The sequence below is a fragment of the Protomyctophum bolini genome (assembly GCF_963924005.1).
Source record: "Protomyctophum bolini genome assembly, chromosome: 3".
Taxonomy (NCBI): Eukaryota; Metazoa; Chordata; class Actinopteri; order Myctophiformes; family Myctophidae; genus Protomyctophum; species Protomyctophum bolini.
In genome coordinates, this window is record NC_137864.1 from 46539161 (window position 1) to 46562883 (window position 23723).

General features: G+C 42.5%; 1 protein-coding gene across 1 annotated transcript in view; it reads left to right on the top strand.

Moving 5' to 3' along the window:
• LOC308312862 (VPS10 domain-containing receptor SorCS3-like) overlaps positions 1-23723 on the top strand; it is a 127382-nt gene that overhangs the window by 75284 nt on the left and 28375 nt on the right. The window contains exons 9-16 of the mRNA XM_080759615.1: positions 1676-1778; positions 7145-7221; positions 8231-8322; positions 9690-9797; positions 10598-10715; positions 10833-10966; positions 13512-13625; positions 14896-15067. Coding sequence (XP_080615741.1) covers positions 1676-1778; positions 7145-7221; positions 8231-8322; positions 9690-9797; positions 10598-10715; positions 10833-10966; positions 13512-13625; positions 14896-15067 — 918 coding nt within the window. The remainder of the gene's footprint in view (positions 1-1675; positions 1779-7144; positions 7222-8230; positions 8323-9689; positions 9798-10597; positions 10716-10832; positions 10967-13511; positions 13626-14895; positions 15068-23723) is intronic.

The window sequence follows — 23723 nt, forward strand, 5'->3', positions numbered from 1 at the left end:
TACAGCGGGTCTTAATAGATGAACTTTTCCCACTATCAAATTCACGAGTATGAATATAGGATAATTGAGAGCTAATTACAGCAAGCCAATCAAGATAGAGCGAGTTACCTTGGCCTACAGTTATATGATCTATAATATAACGGAGGGTTTAGAATGCACTAAAAGAACTGAGGATAGAGCCATCTTTGTACTTGAATCTGGGCATTTGCCGCAATGTAGCGTCGCTGACTATATCCTTTAGTTATATGAAATAAAAGCCCGTTGAAAAATAATGGTGGATAAGGCGCAACACTAACAGATTGAGACGTACTGCATTTCCTGACTTCAACATGGCTGCTTTATATGTACATTGCTGTTGCGCAGCCAAAATAGCAGATCTATAATTTTAGAGTTTAGATTATTATTTCATAATATAATCTTATAGATTGTCTATTTTCAGCACGCAACAAAATATAACTTCAGCCAAGAAGTACTCACAGTAAGTAAATAAATCGAAGTTTTCAAAATGTATAGAAATCTTTGGGAGGGCCCTGGTCGCCTCACAGCTAGGTCCCGGGTTCGATTCCCGCTGGGGTTGCTGTGGGCATTGGGGGCATGTTCTCTCCTCCGCGTCATCAGTGCCCATACCATAGGACTAGGTGGGGTTGGCGAAAGGGCCTTTCTGGGTAGGTACCCTCACAAAAAATGCAGTAATCCTGGTCTCTATACTGTCTCCCCTGGTCAGATGGGGCACCCGATGGAGGGGAAAGGAACTGGTTGGAATAACGTGTTCCTTCCACGCGTTACCTCCTACAGGGGAAACTCCCCCCTGTCAGGTGAAGGATGAGCTCAGTTCAGGGCTCTCCCCACGTTGGCAGAGGGAGAGTAGCGACAAAATAGTAGATGCTCACAGATGCGACACATTGTAGTGGAGTAAAGTACAATTTGTATCTGAGATGTAGTGGGTAGTAGTAAGTAAAAGTATTGAAATTTGAAAGTACTCCGATGAAGTAAAAATACAGTACTTGAGTAAATGTTCTTAGTTGCGTTGCACCCCACTGACTTTAGCATTAGACTGCTTTATCTGAGATGGGTCTCGTTAGGCAGCTTGCTGTACGTTGAACAAGAATGTTTGAGACATTAGGGCGGCTCCATGCTGCTTTAGAGGTGATTGCAGGAGCGCTCAGGGTGGCTTACAGTTCAGTGTGATTGCACATTCGTGTGACATTTTAATTACCATGGTGGGTTACTTTTGATTACCCAGTTCGGGCTCCGTGCACTTTGTGTCTTTACAACAATTTCACGCTATCAATTGGAGAGAGATGAAAACAGACGCCTTTTTTTTCCCCCTGGTTGCTGAACAGTAATTGTCTTCTGTTGTGTGTACGTTTGCCCTGGAGATTTGTCAGCATTCTTTTATGTAAATCCATCATGCTTTGTATTTAATGACAGATGAAATGCGGTGGGATGCGGTTGATTCTCATTCCGGCACTAAATTGAAAGCGGGTTTCATTTCAAGTTTTCTTTTTCCTTTTTCTTCGTTCTTATCATCATTCTAATCCTATATATATATATATATATATATATATATATATACCGGTATATAGGCAATGAAACCTGTGCCCTTTTGTGTATGAATTGTTTTGTTCTTAAATTCACAGTTTAGAAAACTGTCCATGTTATGTTCTTCCTCCAGCCTTTCTGTTCGCTGCACCTCCAACTGCAAACATCAGAGAACCCATACTTGTCTGGAACAATCTCCACCAAAAGCACTGCACCTGGGATCATTGTTGCCACAGGTGAGACATAATCATTTGGTAATGATTTGTATAGGTTGACTCAGAAGAACCCATAATATATGTCCATTAACAGTCCCATAACACTAAATCACTCGCTGCTGAATCATTTAGAGAGCAGTTACTCTGTACAAAAACTTCACAAATGCCTAACATCCAAATATAAAATCAAACATCCATAGCTTTGGTAATCAGCCCACTTTGTAACAGTTTTCTCAACACCTCCTCCCGAAACATCCAAACTATCTTCTTTCTCTGTGTGTGCTTTTGTATTCCATCCAACTTAACCCATTCTGACCTGAGATCAGATTCATACGAGGTTTCCACTGAACACACACTGGTCTGATTAACTCATTAACCCATTCTGACCTGAGATCAGATTCTAAAAATGTCAGTCGTTCTTCGATTTTTCAAAAATAGCAGACCTACAAGCTCGTAGCGCGCCACTCGGTGGCGCGCTATGAGCTTGTAGATCTGCTATTTTTCAATAGCTAAAGCATAACATGATGCTAACACCAAAACGGGTTCCCGTTCAGAATGGGATAAACATGTCCATTGTCCACTCTTAGCCCTCACACTGACACTTTTCTGTAGATGCCTAAAGTAATTGTATAGTTGGAACTTGGAAGATTGTGCGCGTGCTCTTTTTGAATGCATACACATATTTTTGTTTTTAATGTTTGAGTGAGTGCATTTCAGAGTCATTGCACAGCCATCTGCTATGGCTCGGTGATTCCCTTGACAGCTGTGCCTTCACAGACAGGTGAAGAGATAATTTCAACAACAATATAAATCAAACACGTGGGAATGTCCTGGGCTGGCCAAGAATACACTACACCCTGCAGTGCAAGCCAAATGACGTCATGATGACGTTACGATAACGTCCTCCGGTGACGTTCAGGACTAGGCCAGATCACAGCCCATATGGGGATGATCTCTCCATTTCCAGGATGTCTTCACCAGTTGAAATAATATATCTTATTCTGGGCCAGATCTGACCAGTTATAATATGACTTAAGTTGATCTGGCCTCGATCGGACTCTTTTCTGATTCATCCAGGGACGTCCGTCTTAGTGGGCAGAATTTATGTTGGTTGAAATCAGGTGATATTCTGGGACAGATCTGACCAGTCGGTTTGACTTGATCTGACCCCAATCGAGACGACACTAATTCGTCCAGGTCCATAACCGTGCTTGCTGGGACAGATGACAATAACGTCCAAACAAGCAAAGGTGCAAACCTATACGTGCGTGGCCGTTAAAGATATTTATTTACTTGCATTGTTAGTGTGGTTGCCCGGCCTATAATAATTGCCCAACTATTATAATATTATATATTATTTATAAAGTGTCCCCAAAAGGTTTGCTGGACTACTGTGGTCCCACAGTTTTGGCTCAAAAGTTAGTGGGAGGGGCCTATTTAACGAACAAAATGTCCAGTCAATCCTAAATTTGAATCAACTCAATTTTCAGGGGATTGTATGAAATACAATGATCTCAGTAGTGACGTGACAATGTAATTGGCTTGTTAAATGAGTGGCAGGGGCCAATTTTGTTACTGGGAGGGGCCTATTTCTTAACCCATTCTGACCGGGAACCCGTTTTGGTGTTGGCATCATGTTATGCTTTAGCTATTGAAAAATAGCAGATCTACAAGCTCATAGCGCGCCACCGAGTGGCGCGCTACGAGCTTGTAGGTCTGCTATTTTTGAAAAATCGAAGAACGACTGACATTTTTAGAATCTGATCTCAGGTCAGAATGGGTTAATCAGACCAGTGTGTGTCCAGTGGAAACCTCGTATGAATCTGATCTCAGGTCAGAATGGGTTAAAATCAAAATTGCACGTCGCACGGCCTCCGATGGTATTCCTCCCAGTGGATTCCTCGTGTCCCGGCGGGCCGCAACCGGCGACTAACTAGCATCGGTCCAACCACACTTTCAACTTTCCCAGAATTGCATCTTATATTATCTATATGCTGCTACATTGTCTGAAGGAAGCTGAACATAAATATGTTTTACTCTTGTACCTGTGCACAAGATGTAACAACAGAGTGCATCCTTGAATCTTGATGGCATTGTATGAAATAATCTGAAAATTGTTTGTTCCAGGGACCCACAAAACAAGATTTGTATTGTTAAAATGTTTCCCCAGGAGCCTACTAAAGACACCACCATGAACAATGTTACGAATCATAGTCAGCAGGGGTGAAAGTGGCTTCAAGTTCTTGCCGGAACTCCCAGAGATTTCGCTGCACGGCCGAAATACAAAATATAGCATAGAAGACGTTTTGGCACAGTAATTATAACCAGTAAAGACGCCCTGAGGGCGAGAAGCGACCTTGCCCTAAATGGCGAGGTATGCGTTCCGGCTTATGCTTAATATGCTGTCCAGTGTTGTGAAGAGTTTTGAAGGTAGAGTTAGAGATCTATCATTCTGGAGATCAATCATTCTGTTGAGCTAGATATGGAATGTCAGAATTAGGTCAGCTCCATATATGGAGATCTAAGGGTTTGATGAGGTCAGATCAACATATGGAATGAATTCTGTACTGGCCATATACTGTATGTGGAGCGTGTGGCGGACTGACGGACGGGAGATGCAGGTTTTCATAGTAAACCTACAGTCGCATGCAATCACCTGTGCTTGCAGCTGGTGGTCCTGCTTTCACTTCTTTAACTAAAGTTGCCGGCATTCATTTCCCCTCTCGTTTGTACACATGCTCACGTTGACGTGACTCACACGAGTTGACAGAAAACTTCTCTCCGTGCCGTGGTGGAATAAAGAAACAGCGACAATAGCATGGATTATGGCTGACTGACACTGACACACTGGAACAACTCAGAATCACTTCTAATAGGCCTAACACTTGTGTGTTAATCTGACGTGTTTTCTTCTTGGACATGCGTTTGTGGCAGGTCATTTAATATGGGTTTTTTACCAGCTGCCATCCACTTTTCTTAAAGGAGAATTCCATACTAAAAGGCTTTCTTTACCTTTCTTTGTGGTCGTTACGTCCCCACCAAAGAGGTCCAGGTGTTATTTTGTGCAAAAGCTCCTTATTGGCTATTTCCCCTACCATAAGCCCAAAATGAATTGCATTGAATTGAATGGGGCTATGGGGTGTTGTGCTAATTCACTTATTTCCATCGCTCAAAATAATTATTTTTTTGTATCCTCTCTTCATAATGTAAATAATATCCCAAGCGGCACACTTACTATACTATACTATACTTTACTATATTTATTTCGATGGAAATAAGCGAATTAGCACAACACCCCATAGCCCCATTCAATTCAATGCAATTCATTGAGGGCTTATGGTAGAGGAAATAGCCAATAAGGAGTTTTTGCACAAAAAAACACCTGGACCTCTTTGGTGGGGACGTAACGACTACAAAGAAAGGTAAAACAGCCTTCTAGCATGGAATTCTCCTTTAACGACACAGGGTTGAATCAGAATCTTTTACCGTAACAGTGTACCGGTCCGTTCCGGTCCACTTTCACCCCTGATAGTCAGCCTGGAGATACAGTAGTGTCCCTTAATTGTCTCGCTTCCACTGGAAGACATTTAAATTGTCTCCTAGCGATGTGTGACTGTGGAGTCAATCTTACTGTACCCTTTAATCTATTCTATGCAGTCTGCAGTTTGACTTTGAAGAGTTTACTTAAATACTCTCAAACCACAAAGTGCAAGGAAAAGTCAGAGCGACATGAGAGTTAGATAAAAAAAAAGAAAAAAAAATACAACAGTGAATCCCTATCTATAGTAACTTCGAGCAGTGGTTCACAACCTTTTCAGGCCGAGACCCCCCACATTATCATAATTGAATTGGGAACCCACCATCCTGACCCACCATCCTGACAATCAATCAACAAACAATGATCTGTGTCATTTTTTATTTTAGCCTTGGCTTTTAAAACTAGCAAAAATAGCAGATATTCAAGACTCACAGCGTGTCATTTTATGCAGCGCTGCGAGGCTTGTATTTTTGTATATTTAAAATAGTTACAATGAAACCTCCTGCTTTCCATATCGTAATGAACTATTGCTGTGCTGGATTTTAAGAAATAGGCTCCTCCCATAACTTTTCCAAGCCAATTACATTGTGACGTCACTCCTGTGATCACTTCGTTTTGAGAGGGTTGTTTCACCCCCAAAAATCTATTTTTTGCATCAAATGTATTTCTGACTTTTATAGATCAAAGTGGAAATGCTTTAGTTGAGTACACAACCCTCGACATATGTGATTCTAATTTCATCTTGACCGAAAGAATAAGTTCACGAATACAAGTGGCCGAAATGAGTTTTCTCCGACGGGTGGCTGGCATCTCCCTTACAGATAGGGTGAGAAGTTCAGTCACACGAGGGAGACTCGGAGTAGAGCCACTGCTTCTTCGACTGGAAAGGAACCAGCTTGTGGTTCGGGCATCTGGTTAGGATGCCTCTCGAGCGTCTATAGAGCGCAGCAGTCCCGCCCCCTTTCAGAAAAGCGAGGAAATGAAACTCCAATGCATTTTTCCATCGGCACTTCGAATATAATTTATTTAAAGACGGTTACGCCACGGACAAAGCCAATTCGGATCATGACAAATCATGACAATGAACACAATGTTTTGGGACGATCAAATAATTTATAAGACGAAAAACAAAACAAATAGTGTTGTCTCCTGCCTTTATTTTCTTCTTTCTAATGATTTGATCGTCCCAAAACATTGTGTTCATTGTCATGATTTGTCATGATCCGAATTGGCTTTGTCCGCGGCGTAACCGTCTTTAAATAAATTATATTCGAAGTGCCGATGGAAAAATGCATTGGGGTTTCATTTCCTGGGCCACTCGCTTTTCTGAAAGGGGGCGGGACTGCTGCGCTCTATAGGGAGGTCCTCGATGCACGTCCTGCTGGGAGTAGACCCCGGGGCAGACCAAGGCGCAGTTGGAGGAAACACATCGACTCACTGGCCTTGGAATGCCTCGGGATCCCCCAGGAGGAAGTTACTAATGTTGCTCTGGAGAGGAATGTCTGGAGCTCTCTGGTGGAGCTGTTGCCCCCGCGACCCGACTATGGATACGCGGTTGAAGATGGATGGATGGATGAGCAAAGTGGACATTTTGTTAATGATTTGTGATTCTTTTTTTTTGTAAAATAGGCCGCTGCCACAAACTTCATCACTTGTCACAAATAGAGATTAATTTGGTTTCTTCTACGTGCTGGGGATTGTGAGAGAAAAGCTAATTACAGGCGAGCGCAGGATTCTTGCCAGTAAGATAGCATCATTACCGAGTTGTCAAGTGTTTTAATACACATGCGACCTGTTTTCTTGATGTGTAATTTAGATTTTCATAAAATGTGTTTATTTTCCGCTGCAGGGAACATTGGAGCAGAGTTGTCTTACAACAATGTGGGCATGTTTATCTCATCTGATGCTGGAAACAACTGGAGACAGGTGAGCTTATAGAATCCAACCAGGATTCGGGTGGAAACATTGTACGTCCAGAAAAAAATATTTTTCCTTTTCATTATTATTTCAAAACACTTTTAAAGTAGTGAAGTAGCCAATCTACAAGCTCACAATGTGTCGCATTGCAGTGTTTCTCAAAGTTTTTAATTTCAAAGAACCCCCATAACTCTAAGACTACATTTGGTTCCATTTTGTACAGTGCATGGTTAGAGTTACATCATTTGTAACCCTTTGTTTTTCAATGGTGCCACATTGCAGAAATAAATATCCAATGTACAAGCTCACATTGCATCATATCGCCACCCGTTGTTAGCCTGTAGATCTGCAACTTTTTGCTATTGCTGATTGTTTTAATATTATTCCGTTTTTACTATGACATTTCCATAATGTAGGGACAGCAGGTTGAAAGTGCTTAATTTAATCACCCTGCTGGGAATTTTACAGGTTGTGGAGGTTTATTAGTATACCTGATGGGCAGGATGAGTAACCAGCTGTCAGTGGTTCTCAAACCTTTTCATGTCCAGGTTCATGTTTATTTGCAGACCCAAAACAAACTATTAGGGGCGACGGTGGCTCAGGGGTAGAGTGGCCGGATGATAACCGCAAGGTTGCCAGCTCGAACCCTGTGGGCTCCCCCAGAGTTAGTATCGAAGTGTCCTTGAGCAAGACACTGAACACCTAATTGCTCCTGATGTGCTGGTTGGTGCCTTGCATGGTTTCCGCCGCCATCGGTGTATGAATGTGTGTGTGTGTGTGTGTGTGTGTGAATGGGGGAATGTAATGCACAATCTATGTAAAGCGCCTATGCATCATTTACCATTCAAAACAGTCATATCTGGACCCCAGGAAGACTTACTGTAACTGGTTGCTATGGCACCAGCTAATGGGGATCCTTAATTTAAAAAAATCACTTTTTTGTTTTGTGTGTTGCTTAATTTTATTTTACATAGAAAGTATTAAATGGATCAATCAATTGATCAATCACTGTTTTCAGATATTTGAAGAAGAGCACAACATGTGGTTTCTGGACAAAGGAGGAGCGCTGGTAGCTGTGAAACAGCCGTCTGTACCAACCAGACACTTGTGGTTCGTTACTTACAATGCAAATTACTCTCATTCGTCCCACTTGTTATCATCTTATTGCACTGTCAATGTCAAACTTCTCTAATATAGTATTACACAAATGCCAATTTCTTCAAGGTCCATTCTTCATGCTCTCAAATAATGAGTCAATACGTGATGCTATTTGCTAATGTCAATACGTCCAATGCCGTTCTTCCAGCAAGTCTTGGGAAATATAATTCTGAGATTTGTATTTCACTCCACTCATGATACATCCCTGCGGCCATCAACCCTCTTTTAGTGTTTTCATTTACACAGCGCCTTTCTCTCGTCAAAGCGGGTGGCTTTTGCTTTGCCTCTGCAGCGCAGACTCATTTAACTGAGACCAGATCTGCTCTCCAATCACTTTTTGCAACAATTTTTTTAAATTGGTTTCTGAAGCAGCCTGCCGGGGGTTTGTCTCCTAACCCAATTTAACTGCTGCGGTGGAGGGATCTAAAACAGCCAGACAGATAGATAGATAGATAGATAGATAGATAGAGGAGGAGTGAGAAAGAAATAAAAGAAAGACAAAACATTGAACGTCTGAATAATGGATGCATGTCAAGTCAACACTGTTCCTGGTGTTAGTGCTATTAGCCATGAAGGCAGTGCATGGGGGGAGTAGAGCAGTACAGTACACATGCAGGCCTCAATGCTCTCATAAGCACAGTCACACTCAGGTAGCCGACTCCTCGTTGTTAGCACTCCTGCAGCCACGTTGATAAGCTGTCAGAATCAATAGAGCCCGTACCTCGACAGCAAAAAGTCCCAACTGTTACTCTCCTCCCCCCTCCTCCTCCTCTCCTAGCCTTTTGTAGGTCTGCAGTCGAACATGAAACAGTTCCTTTCTTGTCTGTTTCCACCTCGCTGTGGACTTCACCCGCGTTCCCCGACGTTGCGTTTTTTCTTTTCTTTCCCTCCTTTGATACCAATATCTTTTCATGTCCTCTGAAAATGCCTTCATGCACTCTTTTCTTTGATTGTCAAATAGGCTATCACATTCATATGCCTTTTATGCTCCTCCTTTTTGTACCCCAGGCTACTGTAGCTAATTGCGGCGCATGTAACCGTAGACTCGCCTATAGAGATGAGCCAGTCATGCAGATCCCTACCTAGATCGCCCCTATGGCCTGCCTCTAATGCCCAGATTATGCTCCATCCTACGAGAGTTTTACTGGCAACGCGTTGCGGCAGCGCTGCGTTGTGAATTGTAGATCGCCATATTTTCTTTGCGACACAGCCATGCAACAAAGTACAACACAGGTTTAATAGAGAGCTTTCTCTGTCTCTCTCTCTGTCTCTCTCTCTCAAACACACACACACACACACACACACACACACACACACAGGGTCAGCTTTGACGAGGGGAGGCAATGGACCAGACACAGCTTCTCTTTGGTGCCCCTGTTCGTGGACGGAGTCTTGGTGGAGGCCGGCGCCGAGAACCAGATCATGACGTAAGCTTATCAGGGTCTTTTCATAGAGTGGCAGCAACGGGTCAGCGTATTAGGGAATGGCGCGTTTCATTTATTCTGTTCTGTCCTTTTTTTGTGGTATCTGTTATTAGACGGAAAAGGGGGGGGGGTAGTTTGGTTTAAGAGTGCAGGGGGGAAAGTGTCAATTCGTTTTAGAGGATGAGTCATAAAGGCTGATGTGAGTCCAACTGAGATAGATTAAGTGTATGATGTCATTAAGAAGGATTGCTCAATCAAACATTAAGCTATACTGTTGTGCCGACAAAGGCAGGATACAGACAGGCCTTGCCACCCACATTAGTTTAACTATCTGTTGGAGCAGGATGCCTGAAAGTCTACTTTTGCCATAGTCAGATACAGAGACCGTTTACAGCACTGTTTCTCTAGCCTGGCTAATAAACCAGACTATAAATAAATAAATAATAAAAGCACACTGTCGTGTGCCGGCTGATTCGCATCTGGCTTTAGCCCGGCTACCGTTTCTCAACGTCAGGTCCAGGGACTGCCAGGGGTCGAAAACCATTTTGGGTCTGTGACTCAGAGTGTACAGAATACAGATGGAACCGAATGGACCCTTATGGTTCAAGTTTGATTCAATTTGTCTACTCTCAGAGTTAAATAAACACTGAGAATTTTGCAGTGTGGATTGGGGTCCCAGAGATAAAAACGTAATTGTATCAAATGGAGGTCCATGGGCAAATGGGGGTCCTTGAGAATCGCTGCTTCTCACAGTACAAGTCCTCTCAGACGAAAATATCTAACTGTCTGCTCTTCCACTGCAGTTTCTTTGGACATTTCAGCCACCGTTCCGAATGGCAACTCATCAAAATAGACTACAAGTCCCTGTTCAGCAGAAAGTGTGCAGAGGAAGACTATCAGACCTGGCACTTACATAATCAGGTGAAATATAAAAATGTGCCCTTTTCCCTTCACTCGTACGGTCCCTGTCATGCTGTGATGTTAATGCCACGAATGAGTTCCGTTTGAAATCATTCCGGCGCCTCGCTGTGTTCGCAGGGCGAGCCGTGCGTGATGGGCCAAAAGCAAATATACATGAAACGCAGGCCGGGGAACTACTGCATGCTGGGAAGAGACTACGCCAAACTTCTGTCAGCGGAATCCTGTATCTGCCGGGCCCATGACTTTGAATGGTAAGAGGAGTTTTGTCTTTGACAGTGGTAGATACACTAGACTAGAGGGTATAGCACAGGTCCATAACATTTGACCCGGTCCAAAATGGGCCCGGTGATATCTGGACCGAACCGAACAGAGCCGAGACGCATTCTATTTTCATAGTAATCTGCGACTAGTAACTAAAGCTGTTAAATAACTGTAGTGGAGTCAAACGTACAATAAAGGTCCCTGCGCACACTGCTGCGTTTTGGGATTTTTAGCTGCGTTTTTCTGTCTGTTTTCTGAAAAACGCGTCCAGTGTGGAACCACCTTAACCCATTCTGACCTGAGATCAGATTCATACGAGGTTTCCACTGGACACACACTGGTCTGATTAACCCATTCTGACCTGAGATCAGATTCTGAAAATGTTAATCGTTCTTCGATTTTTCAAAAATAGCAGACCTACAAGCTCATAGCGCGCCACTCGGTGGCGCGCTACGAGCTTGTAGATCTGCTGTTTTTAAATAGCTAAAGTATAACATGATGCTATAACACCAAAACGGGTTCCCGTTCAGAATGGGTTAACTTTGAGATGTATTGGAGAAGTATAAAGCTCTAAAAAAATGGAAATATTAATTTTGAGTTCAAAAAAGTGGGCCTACCTCAAAACTGCACTTGAGTACAGTACTTGAGTAAATAAATGCATTTATACGTAGTTACTTTGCACCACTGGTTGTTCCAAATGCAAAACACAGAAGCGCCAAAATGTTACAACTGCTCACAAAAAGAACTGAAACATACAATAGGAAATCTATTGCAGTAATAGTGACTATACTGTATATATACTATTATATACTATATACTATATATATATAGTATTAGTATAGTGACTATACTATATATATAGTATTATATACTATATACTATATATATATATAGTATTAGTATAGTGACTATATATATAGTACTATATACTATATATTTATACTATATATTTATACTATATATATATAGTATTAGTATAGTGACTATACTATACTATAGTGACTTTTATGGACCATGCAACGGCTGCCACAATGTAGTTGTGGTCAGAGTTATCTGCATGCACACCACACGTTGTGCAGTTAATTTTGCAGGCCAATTTTCAGCCATTTAAAAGAACTCCACCACATTATGCAGTTCCAGTGTCTAATTCATTTAGTAATTTACTATTTGCAATGCATGTTTTTTTTTTTTCAATAATCTGATAAGTCTGTGGATCATTCTGCACAATTTGCTCATAATGTCTGCCTGCATGCTTGCTATGTTTATAATACTGTTGAGTAAGTAGTTTCAATTTGTATGCAAATCCTGTTTTCTTTTTCTTTTTTTTATCTTGTAATGGCAGGAAACATAAAAAGCCATATGGAACATAAGAAAAGAGAAGGTCAGAGTAGGATCTCTAATTAGTTTCCATTGAACACAGTTTGACTCTCCCTCTCCCGGAGACATACGTATATGCACACGCTGTCAAAGGCACATAGAAAAGGAATAGCAGCTTTTTACAAACAACACATTTAGAAACAGTGTCAATTGTTTTTGTGGAATGCTGAAAATAAAACCATAAAAGCTTTTTGAAGCATTTTTTTTTTTTTGGAATATATTGCCACATAGGAATTACACAAAGAACAAAGTAAGCTATAATAATGCAAAACCCTACCTTCATTTTTGCATAATTGTGTTCAAACTGCTTCCATTGTCCAATTATGCTATTAATGAGAAAAATAAAGAACACCCATTCCAAGGGAGTTTTATTGTGGCCCCAATATACTCTTGATTATACTTTACACTAGAGTTGTTCGATGAGGGACGGAGCATCTTTGTTTACAGTATGTGGAACTCTTGACAGTGATGTGCTATCAGCGCGTCTCATCCTGACGTGGACAGAATGCTGGCCCCAGAGCTCGTTATGCCTTGACGGCTCGTTAATGAATAGCTCGCAGTTTCTTAATCACGCAGCCGAGCTGGACTAGTCAGCCACAGCCTTGTTAGTTTTGTTTATTTGTTCTGGCTCAGTAATTAATTGATAAATCAATGTCAGGACCGTTATTAGAATGGGCACTTGCTTACCTTGCTTTGTGGGGTGTAAATCATGTTCTGATTGGAATGCTAATGCCCGCGACGTGTGCCCGCGGCGTGCTCCGTGCCGCGCGGCGAAGACAGGCGATTTGCAGGATCCATGACGCGCTGCGGCGTGATGCGTCGTGGGCTTGTAACTCGCTTATCTCCGATGCACGACACCGGCACGGCAACTCAGTATAAATCACCCTTTAACAGGCAACTGAGCACCAGGCCTTGTGTTATGTACGGAGTTAGACCCCAGGGGCTCCGCACGTTGGCTCACACTTTGTCAACAACATAATCAATACATAATAATGATGCATCTCTATGCTAGGCAGGGCCTCTGGTCCCCGGGATCTACGGAGATAGATAAGCCAGGGAATGCTGTAATGCTGTATGACAATATGTCCCCCTCTCTCCCGGTATACCGATATTGATCAGGCTAGACGTGTGTGGATGTGCTTTATTATTATGTGACAGTGATTATGGATATGAGCGACGGGGCGACGGCAACTGCAGGCCCGCCTTCTGGTTCAATCCCTCCACCGTGTCCAGGAGCTGCAGCCTGGGTCAGAACTACTTCAACAGCACCGGGTGAGTTGGACTGTATATCAATCAATCAATCAATCAATCAATCAACTTTATTTATTCAGACTGCAGGTCCAGTTAAAAACAGACAACATAAAATCCCAAATCCCTTAAAAACAGCAGTTTTATAGTAAACAGTCATACCAGTGCTTCCATAAAGCAGACCGATACCTAGTTACACTGAGGTGACATTCACACCAGAGAGCTTTGCTGGGATTAAAACGAATCCTGCTGTGCATTTTCAGAAAGTACACTACGTTTGGCAGGTGTGAAGGCCCATTCGAATCCTAATGCGTATCAAAGAACCGCATTCTACTCCGAGCAAAAACGGGGGTTTCACTTCGCTTCCAATCACACTTGGTTACGATTCGGTGCAGGTGTGAATGCAATCCGCAGTAAATAGAGGAAATGAAGCAAACAATGTGGCGGGTGAGGAGGAGCTGAACACAGTTGGAGATGGAGAAGGCATATTTTACGCAGCGCAAAGATGTCCCGTTACCGTGGATAGACGTGGTCGAATGAGGAGACTGAAGCCCTGATCGAAATGAGGACGAGTACATTAATCAAAATGCTTAAGGAAACGCATAAAAACACTGCAGTGTATATTATTCTGTCTGTCTGTCTGTCTGTCTGTCTGTCTGTCTGTCTGTCTGTCTGTGCGTGCCGTAAACATGGAGTGCTGTCACTGTGGCGACTGGGGAGTAGGAACTTTCATCTCGATAAACGTGTAAATATTTTGCGCTGCTGTCTGTTATATCAGTGCACTCAGCGCTGTGCCTCCATGCCCAAAAGAACAGTGCGTGGCTGCATGCGTAATTGCGTATAGTGAGAGAGAGGGGGGGGGGGGGGTCCAGTACCAGACGGCACGACACATGCACGTTATGAGTATAATTGTATCACCATAGATTTCACTGTGTAGGCTAGTTTATGAATGGAACACATTGATAAAGGTCCCCCCTGCTGCGTTTCCAATTGCTGCGGATGACAGCTGTGTGAAGGTAAACCGCAGCAAATTAAATATGCAAGAATCCCAATTTCTCCGCCATTGGCATCGAGTCTACCAAAGTATTAGGTGGGAATGTGACCTGAGGCTCCCAGATATATAGTCGCCAATGCTTATAGATTATTTTCTTCATTAATCGTAATATTTTCTTTTAACTGAAGTCATATATCACATCCCCTGCCCACAACTAAATCAAGTAGAACAAGGGACAAGAGTAGAATATTACCTCAATATTGTATTTCTTATTTTAATAAGATGTATATCTTTCCGCAGGTACCGTAAAGTAGTGTTGAACAACTGCACCAAAGGAGTCAAGGAGATGTACACGGCCCGGAAGCAGCAGTGTCCGAACAGACCTCCAAAGGGCCTCACGCTGAACACCAAGGATGGCAAACTGACCGCCAACCTGGGCACCAACGTCACCTTCCTGGTGCACCTGGATGAGGTAGGCATGGGTTGCACAGAAGCTTAAATGCAGGTGCAAACAGGGCGGATGCATACAGTAATTTTAGCCAATTATGCCACCTGTGGACCTGTGCCCGCCTAGGAAATAGTTATAATCTAAATCTGGAGGTGTACCTGATTATTACACAGTGTGACTCCCTACTTTTGTTTGTTTTGTACAAACATAATTAGAAACATTGAGTTGGTACGAGCTTCACTTTAAAACATAACATGCACTTTTACTAAGCAAAAAGTAATACTGAACAAAGCTAAATCCAACAACACGTTTGGGGCTCACCAAGCAAGGGACAAGGCCCGGGGCAGAGGAAACCCCCACAGCAGGGCATCCACAGGGTGGTTTGGCACATTGCGACAAGGGTGCCCACCACCGGAGGGCACTGTGCCCAGCCTGGTCCCCCAACTCTGGTCCCTAACAAAGGAAACACACAATAGTTTAAAAAAAAAAACGGAATCAACCCATACAGTACATCAAAATTAATGAGATGACGGACCTGGTTGGTAAACATTATACACAGATTCTCTCAGCAAAAACAAAACCCTAATGGATTCCCTGACACAGCTAATATTACTGACCATTGGAAAAACCTAAAACTGTACTGCATGTCCAGCCAAGCAGCACTCTAAAGGCAGTGGTTCTCACAGTGGGGTCAATGGCCCCTCAGGTTCCAAATGCAGCCTTGCAGGTCTGTAACTCTAAGAGAAAACTCTTGAGAAACGCTGCTCCTAAGGGATGACCAAGGGTTTCAGCCCAAACAAAGCAGCCACTATACTCCCACTTACTGTATACCACAATGTCCGAAGGTCACTTACTGTCTGCAACACATGGCTATAGTTCACCCACACACAACACCATGAGCAGACCTGTATCAGTCAGAGTAAGCAGGAGCACACAGAGGCTGCTCTGATAACTGGTTAAAACCAAGTCCCTCGGCCATGGAGAATCACAGTAGAGACTCATTCAGGTGAAATTCCCTGGTGTCTTTATATGGCAGCTCTCAACAGCTGTGAAATATACTTACAAGCTGCTACACGCACTCGCGCAGCCACACACACACACACACACACCGGCGAGCGTGCACACACACACACACACACACACACACACACACACACACACACACACACACACACACACCGGCGAGTGCACACACGCACGCACACACACACACACACACACACACACACACACACACACACATACACACACACACACACACACACACACACACACACACACACACACACACACCCCAGACATGGGAAACAAATATTATTTTTTACAGAATCAACATATTTCACATCTGTGTAAATCTATACTTCATTTCAGTTGATCTGGTAACTCATTTCGTACCTCTGTCATCATGGGTAATTGTGAAATTGGATCTGAGATAAACACACTTTAACCCATTTTGGGCGGGAACCCCTTTTGGTGTTAGCATTATGTTATACTTTAGCTATTTTTGAAAAATCGAAGAACGACTGTCATAGAAACAGCTTTTTCAGAAAACTGTCGGGATGTAGAAGACATTTTTAGAATCTGATCTCAGGGTTAATGTACTATTTATTTCTACATGTATGTCAGTTCTCTTTCCTTTGCTGCAGTGGCGGTAGGCTATTGCCTTTGTATGGAATATTATGTGGAAGAAGTCACTGTACTCGTCTATGGCTGGTGGCTATGTTTCTATGTCAGTCGTTCTTCGATTTTTCTCACCATGAATGCTAGCATGGTTTGCGATTCACCTCTACCTGCTTGATCGATATTGATCTTCCAAATAGAAATCAGTTGTGTGAGCGAACAGGTCTTTGAAAACAAGCCCAGTTCTTGACGACTTGAGCTGAGCCCTAGCTATTACTACAGCTTTTTGAAACTGAAACGTGTTGCTACAGTATGTGACACATAAAAACGCTTGTAGTTATGTTTTCTTAAGAATCTTGATTTATTTAAACATTTTTAAAACAGTTTTGAAACACCAATCTTGTATAGAGATCCCTGGCAAAACAAAATCCTGTCAGATTGGCATACTGTATACGCAGACACATTCATTTGGGGGTCCTTGACATGAAAATGTTTGAGAACCACAGCTGGTTTAAACAGCATTAGGAAGCAAGCCCAAACAAACTACTACTTAAGCTATACTTTATAGACCAAAGTCACTGGCAACACTGGAGGAGACCCTGTTAGTGAGCGACAAGAAGCCAAGAAGCTCTGTGTTCAGAGCGAGTCGTGGTGGAGTGCTGCAGTCTCTCATGGTGGTGTTAGACACGTTGCATTAGATTCAGGTGGAATTTGTTCCTAGTCAGGTATCAACTTGGCCGATGTCAGCGGCAGTAGCTCTTTCCATCCACTGTAACGGCTGGAGGTATGAGTGTCTGTCCCCAGGGCTCTTGTCCAAGCCCAGTTGTCATATTACTGTGTGATGAGTTGAGGAATTGAGGCCTATTGGTTTCATTAACCCGTTGAGACCTGAGACCTGATTCTAATGTCTAATCCTAAATCCTAATACATTTCTGAAAAACGTATACTGCTACACAGCGGTGCTCTCAAACTGTCGTGTATTTGGCTGCCGATCTCAAAATATTTTGTTCGAGGGAACCCCAGAAGAAAAGAGTTGCGTTAAAAACGTTCGCTCATAGCGCCACACGAGGTGGCGTGCTATGACCTTGTACAGTAGATCTGCTATTCTCGATTAGCCAAAGTATAAAATAATGGGTTAAAGTGGCTGAAATGTTAAATGTACAGGATTCTCTCCCGGTCTTAACCCATTCTGACCTGAGATCAGATTCATACGAGGTTTCCACGGGACACACACTGGTCTGATTAACCCATTCTGACCTGAGATCAGATTCTAAAAATGTCAGTCGTTCTTCGAATTTTTCAAAAATAGCAGACCTACAAGCTCGTATCGCGCCACTCGGTGGCGCGATATGAGCTTGTAGATCTGCTATTTTTCAATAGCTAAAGCATAAGATGATGCCAACACCAAAATGGGTGCCCGGTCAGAATGGGTTAATCTGTTAAAAGGGGGATTGTCTGGTAGCTGTGAGAGGAGTGGTGGTGGAGGGAAGGTGGTACTGTAGGCGGTATGGTAATGCGATAAGAGAAGGGAAGGTGTTAGGCTGAAGGATCCTCATGGCGACGCCACTGCTTTGGGGAGAATCCTCAGGATCACTTCAAACTTTAATTTATATTCATGAAGACTGAAGGCAGTACTTCTCTGAGATAGCAAATTATCCTAAATATTTAATGTGCGGAAGGTACAGTAGTACCATGGTGCACATGCAGATTCAAATAAATTGGGGGGGAATAAATACATAAACATCTGAGAAACAATGTGTAATGTTTTGTGATTGGATCTGCACTTTCACGAGGTAAAGTTTCTAGGTCAAGCTATCTGAATTGGCTACAAAGTTTTCTAACAAAATAATAGACATTGTTCGGCAGGCTTTTTGTCTCATTACTGTATTTCAAATGAGGAAAAAATGACCCTAATCCACTTTTTATGAAGTCCCTGTTGTTCAGAACATTAATTAATTTATATCATAGTTGCTTAAAAAAAAGTTAAAATAACGTCTGTTTCAGTTTAGTTGCTGTTGCTGGTCCACAAGATTATGACCCGGGCATTTGTTTTCCTTATTTAATCACAAAGATGGAAATAGCATCACAGTGATTAGTAATCCCTGAGAAATAATGTACAGGAGGAAATGACCTTGATGATATTTATTTTTACACGTTGATTTCAGTTTTGACAGTTATAAATATACCCACCATGGGACCTTGTGTGGGGCTTTGGTTCAAGCAATTGCTGTTAAGAGCTGTTCTGTGTCGCTATGGGAGATTACGCCCTCTGGCGTGATCACAGAAGCATTGCATGTTAAACTCAGAGGCAACCTGAATGTCTGGGTCTGACTCTGACCACCTGGGCGGATAACCCCACTCCATGGTGCATATTTCCGTGGTTATCATTCAATCCGGAAAACACTTGAGCCTCACTGGACTGTTATTCATTTCATATACCACATAGTAGGCTGGCAGGCTCCAAGCTACAAGGTTAGACGAGTCAGAAGCTAGGAGGGATGGCAGCGGGCTAGGCTTGTGGCCATTCCGAGAGGCTGCGTCGACCAAAGCTAAAACTGGGAGCTAGCCAGGGACAGAGCTGACAGAGCTGTAGGCTAGCTAGCTGATGTCTGACGACTGGAAGCTAGGCCCTAGCAGGTCTAGGCGCTAGCAGGGCTAAGAACCGTGAAATTCCATGGTACAAGTCGCGACTTTCGAGGGAATCCGAGTAGTGGGATCTAAGCAGAAAGATGGAGGAATGTCGTTCTGAGACCCCCGTTATATGGGGAGCAGGGTCAGTGACCTCACCTGGACAATGTCACTATCCAATAAGAATTGTTATGTTCTGTGTGTCTGCGCCACTTGGTGGCTGGATCCTATGACTCTCTTCGACAGGAGACTAAGCTACCGGTAACTAAAGTTTTCAAATAATTGTTGTGGAGTAAATGTAGGCTATAATATTTGCCTCTGAGATGTAGTGGATTAGAAGTAAAGTGGGTAGGAACATTTACCCCTGCATAACCCAGGCACTCTTTACTTAAACCTTTAATAAGCACATAGTTGTATCACAAGTCTTATGACATTTTGGTTATAGCAGAAGGTACATGCAGTATTTTTCAATCAGCACAGAAGCAAGTTAAGGAATCTTATTGATGATGCCAGTGGTGTTGTTCACCTCTAAGTGACATCTTAAAGGTTTGCCATCCTGAGACCTTTAACTTTTCTAGGGAGAAATGTAAATAGACAGCAACGATGTGGCCCTCCCCCTGTCATACGGCCAGACATTCAAGCACTGCCTGCTTGCTCCTCTGCATACAAAGGGATCTTTCTCTCACCTTGAGCTCGGTATTCAAGTCCAGTGCATCCTGGGATATAGGTGCCTGGTGAGATTAGCAAGAACAAAACATGTTTTGTTTTTTTTAAATTACTATTCGTGTTCTAAAACAGTGGTGTGCAAGCTTTTTGGGCATGAAAACAACTCAGCCGTTTTCCAAGGCTGATGAGCTAGTGAAAACCACACACCACAAACCACACACCTGCAGTTGTGATTAGTTGTGATTAGTTTGCCTGCTTAACCCATTCTGACCTGAGATCAGATTCATACGAGGTTTCCACTGGACACACACTGGTCTGATTAACCCATTCTGACCTGAGATCAGATTCTAAAAAATGTCAGTCGTTCTTCGATTTTTCAAAAATAGCAGACCTACAAGCTCGTAGCGCGCCACTCGGTGGCGCGCTACGAGCTTGTAGGTCTGCTATTTTTCAATAGCTAAAGCATAACGTGATGCTAAACACCAAAATGGGTTCCCGTTCAGAATGGGTTAATACACGCTGAAATCAATTCTGACTCATATCTGATATTGTGTTTTATTACTGTGCAGTGTGCAGTACCTTTTGTCAGTGGGTATAGGGTAGTGTGTAATTTTCAGGCGTGCACCCGTCTTTCGTGGTTGAAGCCGTTTCTTTGCATTTACTTTGCATGTAATTGTGCCTCGATCACGCCGGTCCTGGAGAACAGCTGATGGGACTATATGGGACATCAACAATTATGCCAAATGGCGATTGTTGACAGATCATACATTTGTGGAATGTATTGATAGCCACTCTAAATTCTTAGATTAGATGTTTTGCATCTAACCTTAGCTCATGTTTCATTATCTCTGTTTTTATCAGTCTGATTTGCTTCCCTTCTGCAGGCCAGACTTAAATGTATTAAAATGCAGTACGTGTTGTGTGCTTGGAGAAGCACATCAAATGTTTTTATTTATTTATTTTTAGTCAATTTAGATCGCTCTTCTTTTTCCAGACTATTGAAATTCATCGATTTAATACAGTGGGTTTCTCTTCAAGCAATAGTTTCTTCTCATCTCATTCACTTGTAATCCCCCTGCTAGGATTCTGTCGAAGGAACACTTTGACCCCTGTGATTCTATTTTTTTGTTTTGTTTTTCTTGTTTTTGTTTCTTCACCAAAGAATAATCACATTCAGGGAAACGTTTCCATACTCCTTTCAAGTGTCATTTTCTTCCTTTCTTGCATTTTTGAGGTTCCACTGAAAATACAGACAGCTCCTTGGAAGTAATGATCAGACCCCGGCCAGCGAAGGCTAAGATTGTCACAATGTCACAGTGCTGTGTGGCTTAGTGGCTTCAGGTTGACAGTCTCTGAACAAGCGCTGGCTTTGTGTAAATCAGCCTCCACAACAGTGCCTTTGTTAGGAATCAACATTGCTGGCCAGTTCTAAACGCTCCCCACTGTACTGTCTTTGGGTATGCTCAGCCCTGGAGTGACACACACGCACACAAAGGGTGACATTTAGCCAGGCAGAGGAGAATCAGCCTCATGTAGATTAGATGAATCCCATCATGGCTGCCAGAGGCACAGAAGAAAAGACACTGGATGCCGAGTGTTGACTGACACTGAGGCCAGTGACACCAATGATGTTATTATAATGTACACGAGCCAGTATGGCTTCTAATACACAGTGAAATCCATAGGGTTCATTTAACTTTTCATTCATATTATGTAGGCTATTTGGCATGCGGACCCCCATCATAAAATATGTTGTGCCAGCTAGGGAATCCCCCAAAAAATATTCCAATTCAAGGTTTTGAAATTATACGCTCCACAATCTTTACGCTTGTAAACCAGCAATTTTCCAATAGCAAAGTATTAAAAAAATGGGTTGAAGTGGTTGAAGTGTTCCTCAATTATTCTGGGGACACGCTGGAACCCACTCAAGGACCCACCGCTGGGATCCCCCCTGTCTGGACCCCACTTTGAGTACAGCTGATGTGGAGCGTCTACAAATGGAACTATATGGATATGTTCAGTAAGTGTACAAATGGAACCAAATGGACCCTTACTGATTTCACTTGGTTCCATTTGTATAGGCCTATATGCTCTCTACGTTAAATGAACACTTCTGACTTTACAGTGTAATGGCAGCACTAAAGCCCTACCCCTCTTCTTCCCCGAATTCCCATGTCCCATTTATTCAAAGAATACTTGTTCAAGCCAACTCACCTGAAATAATCCCAGAAGCCACTCTGTTTATATGAGCCAAACCTTGTATTTATTATGCTATTTATTTATTTATTTGTGTTTTGTACCTTTCACAGGACACAAAACAGAAATGCAGTTAGCAAGGGATAGATGGAGCCAGAGCACAGGGAAGTGGATATAAACAATGGTTTTAACCCATTCTGACCGGGCACCCATTCTGGTGTTAGCATCATGTTATGCTTTAGCTATTGAAAAATAGCAGATCTACAAGCTCATAGCGCGCCACCGAGTGGCGCGCTACGAGCTTGTAGGTCTGCTGTTTTTGAAAAATCAAAGAACGACTGACATTTTTTAAATCTGATCTCATGTCAGAATGGGTTAATCAGACCAGTGTGTGTCCAGTGGAAACCTCGTATGAATCTGATCTCAGGTCAGAATGGGTTAAAGCACTTTATTGTGTGTGCATTGCACCAGTACTGCCCAGTGGTGGGGACAATGAACTACATTTACTTGAGTATTGTAGGAAAGTACAAAGGTACTTTTACCTTACTTGAGTATATATTATAGTATATATTTTAGTATATATTTTTCAATGCTTTATGATTCTATACTCCACCTATATACTGTATACAGTAGCATGCTGAATGGAAATGACAAACAGATGACACACAGCTTTATGTGCTCTGCATTCAGTAGGTGTAGTTTACAGACTACATGTAGCATTCACAGAGATTGTGGAATAGTTGTCTGGCCCAGAGAGTATTCTACTTGTAATGGAGTATATTTATGTACTATGGCGCTACTGCTTTTGCTTCAGTAAAACAAATAGGAGTAGTTGTTCCAGCACTAGCTGTTGGCATGGTTGTTACAGATGCTGCTCCCAGTGGCATGGCGTTACAATGAGCCACTTCTCCTTCTTCTTTTCGTGTCTTTGAAGCGTGTGGTTAGATGACAGTTTCCCATTTCTTTACACAGTCTTTTACATTATTGTCGAACTCTGCGAGATCTGTTAAGCTGCATGGGTTGGGTAGTAGAGGGCAGACACTTGGGAGGGGGGGCAGGGAGTTCGCACTCGCATGCAGGCCTGGGGGGGATAAGCACCAGATTTGGTTCTCTGTGGCAGCTGGAAGCCACCAACGCCACCGTGTGCTGATCCTCACTACGTGCCAGATGCAATTCCACAGAGAGGCACACGCACACGCACGCATGCACGCATGCACGCATGCAGACACCATGATGCATACCAAGCAAATCATGTTGGCATGGATGTGCAGATGCTCAAACTCACAGCATGTAACATTTTCACCGCATATATAGCTCTGCAAGAGGCTATCCCTTACGAAAGGAAAATATATGTACCAATATATTATTTGAAATATATTGTAATATATTGTAATATATTATTTGTCCAATACATTTTCCAATATATTATATATTGCAAATACATGGAATAATATATTGATGACACATATATTATACAATATATTATATATGCATGTAATATATTGCAATATATTGCAAAATACACCAATTATTGCCGTTTTCCATATATTGCAATATATTGAACATGAAT